The 15,505-nt window shown below is 45.5% G+C and overlaps 1 protein-coding gene across 4 annotated transcripts in view; it reads left to right on the plus strand.

The window, feature by feature from the left end:
- The window catches only part of ALDH1A3 (aldehyde dehydrogenase 1 family member A3), a 38,872-nt gene extending 24,959 nt beyond the window's left edge, over nt 1–13,913 (plus strand). For 3 of the 4 annotated variants that reach the window (XM_081551970.1, XM_081551971.1, XM_081551972.1), the window contains 4 exons: nt 4,740–4,904; nt 6,250–6,407; nt 7,166–7,240; nt 12,025–13,913. In XM_081551970.1, the coding sequence (XP_081408096.1) occupies nt 4,740–4,904; nt 6,250–6,407; nt 7,166–7,240; nt 12,025–12,097 (471 nt within the window). In that variant the 3' untranslated portion in view covers nt 12,098–13,913. Of the gene's footprint in view, nt 1–4,739; nt 5,543–6,249; nt 6,408–7,165; nt 7,241–12,024 lie in introns of all 4 variants that reach the window. The other variant, XR_014071840.1, reaches the window with a different exon arrangement.
- Nucleotides 13,914–15,505: the final 1,592 nt, after the last annotated feature.

Here is a 15,505-nt window from a genome sequence, read left to right on the forward strand (position 1 = left end):
AAAGCTCCCTTCCGTTCATTCATAGACGTGGTTATTACTCTTCCCTCCATGGGTATCCTGTGTACTTAGTTCTTAGATGAAAATGCTCCAGAATTTTTGTATATACAAGCAAAATTGAATATGTATACAAGAACGTGATATGAATTCTGGTTTCCCTTGTTTTTACCCCAAATACCTGTACACAATACTGTTTTGCACCTTGGTTTTTATCCCCTAGCAAGAAATTTGAAGCTTTCTGTACCATACCAAACCATGGGAACCTGCCTTGTTCTTTTCTACAAGTACATACAATTCCACTGTATGAATCCAACAGAATTTTAGAAACACGTACTGATAAGTATGTGGGTGTGTGCGATCATGTACAGTACCAGAGTCTGTCATTCTACACACGTGCAAGGAAATCCACAGGACGAATTGCCCAAGTGGGATTGCTGCTTGAGAGCACATTTGTAATTCTATAAGCATTGCCAATTTACCTTCCAAAAGGGTGAACCAGCTCATGCTCCTACCAACCCTGTATGAGCCTGCCTGTTTCTCCAGCCTTACTAACAGAATATGTATGGAGTTTTGCCCATCTGATAGTTAAAAATGATGTCTCATTTGTTTTTAATGTACATATATTATCTCTTATGGGCTTCCCGGGTAGCTCAGCTGGTAAAGAATTCGCCTGCGATGCGGGAGACCTGGGTTCAATCCCTGGGGTGGGAAGATCCCCTGGAGGAGGGCATGGCAACCCACTCCAGTATTCTGGCCTGGAGAATCCCATGGACAGAGGAGCCTGGTGGGCTACAGCCCATGGGGTCACAAAGAGTCAGACACGACTGAGCGACTAAGCACAGCACAGCATACAGCATAGCATATCTCTTATAACAAGTAAAGAGGAACATATTAGTATTATGTTTAAAGGTCATTTATGTTTCCTTTTCTATCAACCATGCATGTGCTTTGTATATTTTTCCCTTGTACTGCTGATCATTTTTCATCACTTATAAGAATTCTTTACATCCTAGAGAGATTAGCTCTATCTATTATGTGACTTGTCAATTTTTCCAGTTTGTTGTTTTGCCCTTTGACTTTGCTTATGATGCTTTTGCCTTCCTTTTTTTACTTACTCAAAATTATTAATCTTTCCTTTTTGGCTTCTGGATTTCAAGTCATAGAAAGGCCATCAGTACTCCTGTTTTACCAAGGCGTTCTCCCACCTGAGAGATTTTTAAAACTTTTTATGACTTCATCTTTCATGATTAAGTCTTTGATCTATTTGGAATCTATCCTAGTACAAAGTGTAAGGTATGGATCATATTGGTATTTTAACACTGAATCCACATTTCATGAGATGACTGGTAAGGGGGCTTCCATGGTTTGTGCCCACTCTTTCAAAGAAAGCCAGTCTGTGCCTCAGGGACAGAGTCATCCAAATGCACCATTCAGTTCAGTTCAGTCACTCAGTCATGTCCAACTCTTTGCGACCCCATGGACTGCAGCTCTCCAGGCCTCCCCTGTCCGTCACCAACTCCCAGAGCTTGCTCAAAGTCATGTCCATCAAGTCGGTGATGCCATCCAACCATCTCATCCTCTGTCATCCCCTTCTCCTCCTGCCTTCAATCTTTCCAAACATCAGGGTCTTTTCCAAGGAGTCAGTTATTCACATCAGGTGCCCAAAGTATTAGAGTTTCAATTTCAGTATTGGTCCTTCCAGTGAATATTCAGGACCGATTTCCTTTAGGACTAACTGGTTGGATCTCCTTGCTGCCCAAGGGACTCTCGAGAGTCTTCTCCAGCACCACAGTTCAAAAGCATCAATATTTTAGTGCTCAGCTTTCTTTATGGTCCAACTCTCACATCCATATGTGACTACTGGAAAAACCATAGCTTTGACTAGACGGACCTTTGTTGGTAAAGTAGCGTCTCTGCTTTTTAATATGTATTCTGGGTTTGTCATAGCTTTTCTTCTAAGGAGTAAGCATCTTTTAGTTTCATGGCTGCAATCACCATCTTCAGTGAGTTTGGAGCCAAGAAAATAAAGTCTGTCACTCTTGTCACATTGTTTCCCCATCTGTTTGCCATGAAGTGATGGGAGCGGATGCCATGGTCTTAGTTTTTTGAATGTTGAGTTTTAAGCCAGCTTTTTCACTCTCTTCTTTCACTTTCATCAAAAGGCTCTTTAGTTCCTCTTCACTTTCTGCCATAAGGGTGGTGTCATCTACATATCTGAGGTTATTGATATTTCTCCCGACAATCTTGATTCCAGCTTGTGCTTTATCCATCCCAGCATTTCACATGATGTACTCAGGATAGAAGTTAAATAAGCAGGGTGACAATATACAGCTTTGATGTATTGCTTTCCCAATTTGGAACCAGTCTGTTCCATGTCAGTTCTAACTGTTGCTTCCTGACCTGCATACAGATTTCTCAGGAGGCAGGTCAGGTAGTCTGGTATTCCCATCTCTTGAAGAATTTTGCACAGTTTGTTGTGATCCACACAGTTAAAGGCTTTAGAGTAGTCAATGAAGCAGACGTAGATTTTTTTTTTTTTAATTCTCTTGCTTTTTCGAGGATCCAACAGACGTTGGCAATTTGATCTCTTGTTCCTCTGCCTTCTCTAAATCCAGCTTGAACATCTGGAAGTTCTCAGTTCACATACTGTGGAAGCCTCACTTGGAGAATTTGAGCATTGCTTTTCTAGCATGTGAGATGAGTGCAATTGTGAGGTAGTTTGAACATTCTTTGGGATTGGAATGAAAACTGACCTTTTCCAGTCCTGTGGCCACTGCTGAGTTTTCCATATTTTCTGGCATATTGAATGCAGCACTTTCACAGCATCATCTTTGAGGATTTGAAATAGCTCAGCTGGAATTCCATCACCTCCACTAGCTTTGTTCATAGTGATACTTCCTAAGGCCCACTTGACTTCGGACTCCAGGATGTCTGGCTCTAGGTGAGTGATCAGACCATCATGGTTATCTGGGTCATTATGATCTTTTTTGTACAGTTCTTCTGTGTATTCTTGCCTCCTCTTCTTAATCTCTTCTGCTTCTGTTAGGTCCCTACCATTTCTGTCCTTTATTGAGCCCATCTTTGCATGAAGTATTCCCTTGGTATCTCTAATTTTCTTGAAGAGATCTCTAGTCTTTCCTATTCTATTGTTTTCCTCTATTTCTTTGCATTGATCACTTAGGAAGGCTTTCTTATCTCTCCTTGCTATTCTTTGGAACTCTGCATTTAGATGGATTTATCTTTCCCTTTCTTCATAGGTTTGCTTATTTTTTCATTCATATTGCTTAAGTTGAGCTGCTTTTTTACCTGAAAGTCACAGCTACAGCAAACTTGTCTAACAAAGCTCTGTCTTCCCAGCCAGAGAGAAGGGGATTTCCAACAGAGTCATGGTAAGAACAGGGTTCCCATGGACTTGGGAAGAAGGACCATTTTGAGTGGGGAGAGCACTTCCCCACCTTGAGTCTCCCAGAGAGGTGCCCTTTGCCAGCTGGTTGGATATAGCATCCACAAGCTAGATATTTATAGGATACACTCCAGCCCAGGAGACCCACTAAACAAAGTGGCATCAAGTGGAGCTCTTCTGATGAGCTGGCTCCCCACCAACCAGGAGCAGCCTCTCTACCCCCTTGAGCCTCTATTCTGTGTCCATGGGTGATGAGTAAGGTTGTCAGCGTTATTTCTCACTTCCCTGCCCTGTGGATGGAGAATTCCAGTAAGTGTTATACTCTGATCTGTGGTGCCCTAGGAGCAGTATGCAGTTTTGCCAGGTAAAATACATGGCAGCTAGTTCAAATGCTGAAGCTGAAGCTCCAGTATTTGGCCACCTGATGCAAAGAGATGACTCATTGAAAAATACCCTGATGCTGGGAAAGATTGAGGGCAGGAGAAGAAGGGGACGACAGAGGATGATGATTGGATGGCATCACCGACTCAGTGCACATAGTTTGAGCAAACTCCGGGAGGTGGTGATGGACAGGGAAGCCCGGCGTGCTGCAGTCCATGGGGTCACAAACATTCAGACACAACTCAGCGACTAAGCAATAACAACCCAGTTCAGATAAACAGTGGATACATTTTTAGCATAAGTATCTCCCAAATATTGTTTGGGATTTGCTTATACTTTAAAAATCATTTGTTTTTTTAGGAATTCAAATTTAATTGGGTATCCTGTGGTTTTATTTGCTAAATCTGACAACCCTAGAAAGATGCAAGAGTTAGAACAAAGAATATGACCACTTCAGATCTTGTTTCACCCATGGATTTGCTTAAGAGTACGGCTTCCCTGCTGGCTAAGCGGGTAGAGAATCCGCCTGCAGTGAAGGAAACACAGGAGATGTGGGTTCGATCCCTGGGTTGGGAAGATCCCCTGGAGAAGGAAATGACAACCCACTCCAGTATTCTTGCCTGGAAAGTCCCATGGACAAGGGAGCCTGGCAAGCTACAGTCCAGGGGGTCGCAAAAGAGTCAGACATGACTGAGCGACTAAGCACACAGCACCCATGGAGAGGGTCAGATGTATGAATAAGCTCATACCTGGAGAGGATGAGAACAGCCCATCTCTCCCCTGCCCCAGAGAACCTAGATTTGTGCATTGGAGGAACGTTTGCATACAAGCACATCTGGTCCATGAATTGTGTCTTGGCTAGAACATAATGAGGTCAGCCACCACATAGGAGGCTGTTGGACACATAAGCTGGCAGCCACCATCCAGAAAGCCAAGCTTACCTCTCTCTGTTTTGCAGATTGACCAGAAGCAGTTCGACAAAATCCTCGATCTGATTGAGAGCGGAAAGAAGGAGGGAGCCAAGCTGGAATGTGGGGGCTCCACCATGGAAGACAGGGGGCTCTTCATCAAACCCACTGTCTTCTCAGAAGTTACGGACACCATGCGGATTGCCAAAGAGGAGGTCGGGAGCTGCAAGGAAAACCATGTCCTGTGCTGAGCTGGGGCCCGGGAGGTGGGGAAAGGGGCTGGGCCTTTCAAAAAGAGCCTTCTCCAGGGCCGAGGGGTCCCCAAAGCCTTTGAGAAGGGAGCATTCTCCTTTCTCCTGCAGTCTTTGCCGTCTCCTCTGGAGTCCTCTGGGCAGTTGTCCTGCCCTGGGACCCCTGAGCTCTTTGTAGAGCTTGTCCTAACCCCCATTTCCATGCCTTGCTCATCCTCTCTGGGAACAACAGCCCCTCTTCCGTGTTCTGACGTGACCTCAGATTAGCTGGGGGTGGAGAACCATTGCACCCTGTGCTCTTACCGGAAACTGAGCCATGGATTCAGGGCCCAAAGCTGCATTCACTTCCCCCAGACCCAACTTAAATGGCAACTGTTCATTTTGAAAACCTGTCCTGGCTAGAAGTCTCTTAGAAGTTTTCCATCATGGGCACCCTTGGAAGTGGTGGAAATTGAGGTAACTCCCCTAAGAGTGTAACACTGTCTTTTGGGGCCACTGTTCAGCTAGCTGGACCTAGTTCCCACCTGGGTCCCAGGCACTCGGACCCCAGGCTGTGGCATTTTGGAGGCACGTGAAAGAAGGAATCGCTGCCAGAGTTGCGGGTATGAGCCTTTTATACACACTCTCCTTGAGGTTTTTTAGGGGTTACTAACTGTACCGTGATGGCCTGAGACTCAGCTGTTTAACCTCCATGAGACAAGCTCCTTGGGTACCAGGGGAGGTGTTTTGGCAGGCTGACACTGTCCTCCTGGGCTGTGGTGCTGAGCACTGAATCGGTTACGGGCTCCTTTCAAAATGACCTCTGAACGTTCAACTCTTTCCTTTCATTTGCTGTGTTGCAGATGGTGAGGAACACGGCCTCATTCCGTCCCCTGGGAATTATTAGGGAAACATTTTAGGGCATCTTCCTTGGTAGAAAACACAGCACAGAGAGGCCAGGGCCCACATTCTGTGCCTGCAAACACCCTTCACCGTGACTTTCCAGGGATGACTTTCAGAGCTGTCTGTGCGTCTAGCACGCAGAGGCTCCTCTGAGGCTGGGACTCCTAGAACCCTGACCACAGTGAGAGAGCTTCCACCTAACATATTATTTTGGTGGTGATTTTTTATTTTTGTTTAGTTCAGTCTTTTCCTTCAGATTCCAACCATTGCACAGCTAAAAAGATGCTTGGGTGTGCTCAGTCATCCTTTCCCATGGGTGTGAGCACTTTGGGTGTGTGAAAGGAGTGTAAGTGAAGGAGGTGCCTGCTCAGGGCACACATGCTTCACTCCTGCAGCCTCTCATTGCCATCATTCCAATTAATCATAGATTTTTGGACCAGTGCAGCCAATACTGAAGTTCAAAAATATTGAAGAAGTGATCAAAAGAGCAAATAGCCTTGAATACGGACTCACGGCAGCTGTGTTCACAAAAAACCTCGATAAAGCACTGAAGCTGGCTTCCGCGTTAGAGTCTGGGACTATCTGGTAAGTAGAGTGTGAGTGCTCAGCCCCCGAGCTGCCGGCCAGCTGGTTTCCTCACCCTTCTGTTAGCAGAGAGCGTTTCGTCCTGCATTATGCACCACAAGCGGTCTGGGCACGTTGCTCCCTCCTTGTGACCACCTTCTGAGTGGGATGTTGTCATCATCCCCATGTCACAGATGAGGGGATCGGGACACAGAGAGACTGTGGACTTGCCCGGGGTCACACAGCCAGCACACGGCAGAGCCGAGCTCAGGTCAGCCATTCAGCTCCGATGCCTGTGCTCCTGACCACTGTGCTGGACCTCCCCTTTTTATTCTAAGAGCAGCACACATTCTTGTGCAAAGTATGGATGGATGAAAGTCTGTCTTTCGTCCGCTGATTACACTATCCTCATTTTAAAGATAATCTTAGAAGATAAACGTGAATTGGAGGCCAAGAAGCAGGAGAACTTTGAAATCAGTCCTGTGTCATTTCAGAGCTATTTCTTATTCCCTCACCAAAATTCAGCTCTGTCTTTTTCTCCTCTTGTCATTTCCTTCCTACCCCAGTGAGAAGATTTATACTTCACGATATTCAAATTTTAGTTTCTGGTGGTGAGAGCCAGAAGGCAGAGATTGAAAACACGGCTTTCCTGATACAAAATCTGGACACAAACCATCGCTTCAGCAATGCTCTGCGCCCGGCGCCCAATGCCTGCAGCACTCAAGGGCCGGCCGGGTCCTCTCCCGGTGACCACAAGCATCTCTCTCTTCTCTTTCCAGGATCAACTGCTACAATGCCATCTATGCGCAGGCTCCGTTTGGTGGCTTCAAAATGTCGGGGAACGGCAGAGAACTGTAAGTGTTTCTGTCACTGCACGCCTGTCCGCAGGGCGGACGGAAGAGTCACTAGGTCCGCAGGGGAGTGGCGGGTGCTCGGTCCAGAGCATGCCCTGTGCTCGTGTGTGCCAGCCTGGGTCAGCTGTACCCGGGGACTGGTGGTCCTTTCCCCCTGGGCTGGGCTGGCCCCCCGTCTTCTCTCCTCTCCCCGCTGCCCCATGCATCCTCATACCCCAGGACCGACCCCCCAGCACCCAGCCCACGTGCAGCTGTGCAGCAGGTGCTTGAACCTCTGCCTGAGGACAGGGCAGGGCTGGGAAAGCCCGTGGCAGGGAGGGTGGGCCCCCTCCGCGGTCAGGATGTGGCCCTTCTGCACACTAGCAAGGTCTCAGGACAGACCCTCGGGTCTCGGGCGTTTCCCTAGAGGGGTCCTGCAACATGCCGAGCCTCCCAGCCTGTCACGCTGCGTGCTCCTTCGAGGTTTCCTTCTGTCTTGCCCTTTGGGAGGCTCCGCTCCATTGGCCTAGGCTGTGATCTCCTGTGTCGGGCCCAAGATTAAAGGCCCCACCTCCTGATTCCTTCACATGAAGGGTTGGGGCTTCAGCTGGAGAATTTCAGGAAGACACACACGTGCAGTCCGTTGCAGGTGGGCCCTGCTGCCGTCCCTGTTTTCGGATGAGAAAACTCAGGGAAGTCCTGGGCCTTCCCCAGGTCACACTGCCAGTAAGTGACAAAGTTGGGACTGGACTCTTTGTGATTTACTTGTGTACTCGCGTATTCTTTGGCTGTGATGGGTCTTCACCGCTGCAGGGGCTTCTCTCTAGCGGCAGCTGGCGGGAGCGACTCTTCATTGCGCTGTGTGGGCTTCTGCCTGCCGTGGCTTCTCTTGTGGGGCTCGGGTCTCTGGGGCACACGCGCTTCGGTGATTGCGGTTCTAGAGCACAGGCTCCATGGTGTGGTGCTTGGGCTTGGTCACTCTGTGGCATGCGGGATCTTCCTCGATCCGGGATCCAACCCACGCCTCCTGCCTGGACAGGTGGCTTCTTTCTATCCCTGAACCACCAGGGAAGTCCCTGGGGGTGAACTCTTAAACCCCGCACACCGCAGGGCCTTGCTACCCTGGGCTCCCTTCATCTGTCTCCTCTGTGCTGCGGCCTCAGCCAGTCCCCCCAAGGCCCTCCTCTAGGGGCCAGGCACAGCCTCTGCCCACCACAAACACTTCAGTCCCCGAAGCAGATGTCCCTAGATGTCAGAGCTGCAAGAAGGGGGTGTGGGACCCACCTGACCCCTAGGCAGCTGACTCCTACCCTCTGTCCGCTGCCTGCTTTCCTGGCCCGCATCTCCCCCCTCCTCCATGGTTCTGCCTGTCCGCTGCAGAAGGACCCGAGGAGGACCCCCTGCACCCAGTCCCTGTATCACCCGGCTGATTAGCTGCAACTGGGACTTTTGTGGACGTCTGTTTTTTTGACCCTTGGCATATATTTTTCCCAAAGCTTTTGACAATGTACTTAAACATAATCCACAAGGAGCCCAGAAACTGGCTCGAAAACCAATCTCCATTTTCCGTTGTCTCTAATTAATGTCTTCACATTGCCATTGCAGTAAGTTCCCCTTTTCCATGTGAAGCCCCATGCGGTGAATTCCATGGTTTTCCCCATCCCCAGGCTCCTGGCTTGGCTGGCTCTCCGCCGCCCACCCACAGGCCCCTCACATCTCTCCCTGTGCAGATCTGGGAACGAAGCCTGCAGTTTCTCCTCCTCCTGGGTGTTTTTCTTAGTTCTTTGTTTTGCTTTGCAATACAGTAAGGAAAAAAAAAAAATCCACGCTGTAGAGACACGTGGAAGGTCAAGGATTCCCTCCCTTGACCCTCAATCCCTTTTGTTAGAAGTAACCACTGTTCCATCCATTTTTGTTCCTTTTGTGGACTTGTTCTTTGTTCACTGGCATATATTTACTGAGCGCCTTTGATGCCCCAGGCACATGCTAGGTGCTGAGCACACAGCAGTGAACTCTATATAGTCAGCAGTACCAACACCTCAATGTTCTGTGAGGTCCAATGGCAGAAAGACTGGGCTTAGGGATGGCCTTGAGCCCCAAGGTGGTCACAACTGGGTGAGAAGCCATTTAGGAAATGCCACAGTGGATCAAATAAAAGTGACAAAAACTTGAGCAGGGCAGTGAGTGCAGGAATAAAAAGAGTGAAGTGATTCACACACTTAGTCTTACAGGAGTGATTTCATATTGGACTTTCTAGTTACGTGCTAGTTCAACATGATTTCTTCACTTGGTTTGCTTTTCTTTATGAAGCTGACAAATTAGCTACTTTGAATTTTTACACTATAACACTATGTGCTCATATTTAAAGGTTTTGTACATTTTCTATGCATACAATGGATGTAAACATGTATGTTTTTTTCTGTTTTCAAATGACTTGAGAGGAAAATACATGTGCTGTTAAGAATGGGCTTTGGCTATGCTGTGTTAATCATTGGCGGTCTCCTATGACTCACTTTGGTGCTATTTCCAAGGAGTTTTGCTGCCTCAAACCTGCTGATGTTCTTCCTTGTGCATCAGTCCTTATGCACTTGTGGGAAATTGTTTTCAGAAGAAATTCCCCAAATCGGGTATCCAGCACGTGAAAAATGGGCCCCTCACTCTGTTGGTTTGCATTTCTTTAATGGTAAGGGATTTAGCACCTTAATAACACCTATTGGTAATCTTTATTTTTTTTTTTTCTGCAAACTGACTATTCGTATCTTTTGTTGATTTTTCAATTTTTTAAAAATTGGTTTGTAAGAGTTCTTTATGCTTTAGGGAAAACAGCACTCTGTTTCTCACAGTGTTGTAAATGTAATTTTTTCCAGTTTATAATTTGCCTTTGGGCTTTTAATGGAGTTTTCTGCTCTGCAAAAGTTGGATTTAACATTCTGTATATGGCTTCTATGTTTTGTTGTGTTTAGAAAAGAATTACAAAATAATTCACCTATTAGCATGGGCCCTTGAATTTGGTTTTAGGACACTACCAAAGAATCTCAATGACACATTAGCAATAAAATAATAATATTACTTTCTACCATTTACTTTTTATCTAGCACATAGTAGGTAAACTTGTTCTATTTGAATCAATTCTAAGGAGGTGATGATATTTGCATTTTACAGATGATAATATTGAGGCTCAGTGAAGGCAAAAAACTTGCCCAGACTGCATAGATCCAAGCCTGTAGTTGTCCAACTTGAGCTGCATCAGAATCCAGTGACTTGTTAATCCTCTGGCTGTTAAAACACAGATTTCTGGGTCCCACTCCTATGTTCAATAGATGTAGTAATTTTCTATTGCTGCTACAATAAATAATCACAAAATTTTTGGTAAACAACATGAATTTATTATCTTATGGTCCTGAAGGCTGAAAATCTGACATGCTCTCCCTTAGCTAAAATCAAGATGTCTGCAGGGCTACATTCCTTTCTGGAGACTCTGGGGACAGAATCTATTTCCTTGCCTTCTCCAGCTCCTAGGGCCTCCCTCCCATATTCCTTGGCTGGCAGCCCCTTCCTTCATTTCAAAGCCAGTGGTGCTGCATTTCTTTGAAGCTGTTCTGTAGTTTCACCGTCCTCTGAATCTCTTCGGTCTCCCTCTTCCTCCTTCAAGGGTCCTTGTGATTACTGTGGGTCCACCCAGATAATTCAGGATACACTCCCTATTTTAAAGTCCGCTAGCTAGCAATTTTACTTCCATCTGCAACCCTAATTCCCCTTTGTCATATGATAGTTTCGAAGCTTCAGTGACTTGTGATGTGGGCACCTTGAGGCGGGCATTATTCTGCCTCCCACGGTAGGTCTGGAAGGCCTGAACCTCTGCATTTCTAGCAAGTTCTGAGGTGAGGCTGATGCTGTTGGTCAGGAAGCCACACTTTGAAAAGCATTGGTCTAAGGGATGAGATGGGATTCTGTCTCGAGTGTTTCTAGCGGCAGAGCCTCAGTAGCCCCCTCAACACCTACCTCTTTTCCTGAACAGGTACACATTCTTATTTACATAATGGCAGAGCAAGGGTTGCAGAGACTTTTAAATCGATCCAAAGCCACCTCTCAATTCTGGGAAGGGGCCCTAAGCATGATTCATGGTGCCTGAGTCAGGTCACAGGGCTCTGCAAGACTTAAGGAAGGGACACGTATCAGAAACATGGACTCAAAGGCCGTGGACTCCCTCATGTCCACTCCTTGCTAATGTCCATGCCCCTCCCTGGGCCCCATTCTTACAGCTGGTCCCCAGATGTACTCAAGACCAGCTCCAGGTCCTTCCTAGCCCTGCCTCTCACGGATGCTCTGGACACAGCCCAGTCAATAGCTTCGGGCCTCTGCCTCTCTTGTCTCTTCCAGAGGCTCCAAATTGCCCACAGAAGTTAAAAATCTGCAGAAGTTATCCATCTACTCCTCAGCTTGCCCATCCCTCAGCGCACAGGCTCTCTCTGCTCACCGCCCACCCCCCATCCAGGGAATTCACCACTTTGTTTTAAATCCCCTTCATCCTTTGAAGGTAAATCCTTAATCCTGAATATTTCAAAAGCATCACACACACACACACACACAAAACTTGATATTTAACCTTCAGTTTCACATCCAGGTACTTAAACTTACTGATGGTCTTACAACCTTTAGTCTCTATTAAATCCTCATTTTTTTGCCTTTTGCACAGGCTGCAGACTGCTCAACAAAGTACTCGCCTTTGAAGCATTAGAACAAAGTTCACGTAGAGTGGCTAAGTGCCTCCCCATTTTATATCTCACTCTTTTCTGTGATCACAGAGGTGAATATGCGCTGGCTGAATACACAGAAGTGAAAACTGTCACCATCAAACTTGATGACAAGGATCCCTGAAGGAGAAGCAGGTTCCTTCTACAAACATATGACAACTGAATGTGGCCGATCTAACTAACCGAAGAAAAACCTACATTCTGACCTTCCTGGGATGCTTTCTTCTGGAGACTTTAAATCTACTGGATTTGAACGATTTTTGTTTTCCTCTTACATTCGTTCTCTATTGACAGAAATGTTGTGTGTGAAATTGCAGTCCTGCCTGGGTTTGGGACTCAGGGCCATCTCTGTTTTCTGCTTTCCACCAGATCCCTGGGACGGTGAGGAGGTTCAGGGCACTGTCAACAGGAAATGGTATTTGAAGTATCAAAATGTCACTTAAAAATGCTTTGTTGACTCTAACTCCAGTAAGGATTTGGAAAAAATAATTCCCTTTATGTTCTGCAAACAGAACTCTGTACCTGCAGGTTCCTCATGATTACCTGCCCACGGAACAAGCCCCTCCAACTCCTCAGTAGGAAGGAATAGTACTAAGTTTTTTAAAACAATTTTTAAAAAACAAGGTTGGGAGAATCTGATGTGGGGAACTTTGGGGAAGCAAGTACCATGGAAGGGTCCTGAAGGCCCTGGTGTGAATGGTCTTCAAGGACTGCATCTTGACATTGACCATAGGGCTCAGCTTAAACCAATACAGCCTTTGGAATATGACCAAATCAACCACCTTAAGAGCTTATCTAACGCATGTCATGGTCTACCTTAATCAAGGCAGGAAATGTCACGAGTGTCACCATCACTGCTTAAGACCCAGTGCTCTGACAGTACAGATTCTAGGATCATTAAGCCCCACATTTTACTAATTAAAGCCATAATTTGCTTTTCCCAGTTAGGCATTTCTACCACTTGCATTAATGATTTATGATAAGCCTACGTAGATTTCATTTTCTCCAAATGGGTTATCAGCATTTTAGATGAGTAAGACATACAAATGAAAGGACCGCTGTGGTAATACAGCCCTGGTTTATCAAAGCCCTGTTTTGATATTGATTAGTGATTAATTAACAAATAACATCTGAACTTCATGGAGGAACTGGGTCTGCTACTAGGGTGGCTTGAACACTGCACTGACAGGTTGAAAAGTTTTCTTTTCCTCTTTGGGTATCCAAAGGATATGCAATTCCAGGTTTCAACTTGGAAAACTGAAAGTGTCCCACAGAGCTTTAAAAAAACAAAACCAAACTGCAATCGTGTTATTCAGATACTTTTACTATTACTAACTTGTACTTTTCTAATGGTGCTTATGTTTGAGAATTAAGTTATGTTTGAGAATTAAGTTAGGGGGGAGAATAATAAAATGGAGGTCTATGTCAAAACCAGTGTTATGTATAGAGAAAGTCTTATGTGAAGTGAGGTTATCGTTCCTGTTGGAAATATGCAATATGCAATTCACCTTCTCTCAATCAATTAACAACACATCACTTAGACTACCAGTTACTTGTTAAATCAGGATTTGACTTCATATGCTGAATTTTCAGGATTTTATCTCGAGTAACTAAAGACACTAACCTTGATAGTAATACATTAGAGGGTTCTTATTCTTTCATTGTACAATAATGCCTTTAATATGATGCTACATTATTTATAATTGGTAGAGTTAATGTATCTTTTTATAGTTGTAAGTAAACAGAGGTGATGTATTTAACCTTCTGTAATATACTGTATTTAGAAATGGAAATCTATATAGTATTAGACTTTACTTCTTTTAAGGTTTACTCCTGTGGTATGGTTTAAAAAAATCTATTGGCCTGGGAATTCTGACCCTAATTGTAGATTGTGTCCAACAATGCAATAACTAAAAATAAAATCAGATATTTGAAAAAAACTATGTTTTTTCATTTAAACACCAGAAGACCCATTTTAATTCTGTGACTGACCTTTCTTTCTCTTAGAACTTTGGTACAAAGTGACTTACAATAAAGTGGTTTCAATCACTTAAGGATAAAATTACATTTGCTCAATCAATCAAGTCCTGTGCTTAGCTTGAGTGTGAAACTCACTTTTACGGTTTTGGAGGGTGGATAAGGCAGCAAGCTTGGCCTCAGAGGCTCTGCATCTTAGTTGGTGAAGTTAAAGCTGTCATTTGAGCTTACTGACTCCCTTTTTATCATAAAGTGATGAGGATGTGAGTGTGAAAAATGTGGGGAAGGTTGCTTGGGGACTTAGGGAAACACTGTATCTGCAACTGTGTGCACAAGCATTCATTTTTGTCACTTTTCTCTATGAGGATCTCTGTGTTTGTGTTTAAATTACTCAGAGTTTCTAAGGCTTCAGACCAGTAAGCCTCAATCACTGACTCGTACACTGACACTGAGGTGGGGTGAAGAACATTTCTGTACTTGGTTAGGTCCACCGTGCTCAACCATGCCTCTCATTTTGAGTCCATTTTGTTTTGTCATGGAGAGGCAAAGCTCCACCCTTTCAAAGAAAACTTGAGGGAGCCTTGGATAAGATCCATCTTAATTTATGCACTTGTGTATGCTTGAATGCATTTAGAAACCTCCATTTCCCAACCGAAATGTGAGCAGAAAATTTAAGGAAAACAGCATTTCCTTCATTTGGTTTAACGTGAAGGTTTACTATGACAGGAACCATTTTGAGGACATATACTGGCTGGGGTGTTTGTGTGTGCATGTGTGTGTACACACATGCCCTTGGGTGCCTGTGGGGGTGGAGACAGTAAGTTGGCACATTCTCTGAAAGTGGACCCTTTGAAACACCAGAGCTTCTCCCGATGGCGGGCTGAGCCCTTTTAAAGTTCTTGCTCCTAGCCTGTCTTGAGCTTGAAGACTGATAACAAGGGGCATTTTTTAAGTGTCCCAGGAGAAATATCAGTAGAAACTGAATACCCAGCTGAAGGGAGGTGAGTAGAAACCAAGGGCCTATTATACAGAGTGAAGTAAGTCAGAAAGAGAAAAACAAATATCATATATTAATGCATATATAGGAAATCTAGAAGGATGGTGGGAAGGATGCTGGGGAAGGTTGAAGGCAGGAGGAGATGGGGACGACAGAGGACAAAATGGTTGGATGGCATCACCGACTCCACAGAGTTTGAGTAAACTCCGGGAGTTGGGGATGGACAGGGACGCTTGCTGTGCTGCAGTCCACGGGCTCACAAAGAATCAGACACGACTGAGCACCGGACAACAACAAGAAGCCCGGTGCTGATGAACCTGTTTGTAGGGCAGCAAAGGAGACCCAAAGGGAGCAGACTGTGGACACAGCAGGGAAAGGAAGGAATTGAGGGAGCAGCATTGAAACATATACTTCACATAGGTAAAATGAACAGCCAGTGGGAATTTGCTATATGATGCAGGGAGCTCAGACCCTTTGCTCTGTGACCACCTAGAGGGGTGGAATGGGGTCGGAGGTTCAAGAGGGAGGGGGGGTGTGTATACAGCTGCTGCATGTTGA

The sequence above is a fragment of the Giraffa tippelskirchi genome, chromosome 12 (assembly GCF_054371585.1).
Source record: "Giraffa tippelskirchi isolate mGirTip1 chromosome 12, T2T-mGirTip1v1.2.pri, whole genome shotgun sequence".
Lineage (NCBI taxonomy): Eukaryota > Metazoa > Chordata > Mammalia > Artiodactyla > Giraffidae > Giraffa > Giraffa tippelskirchi.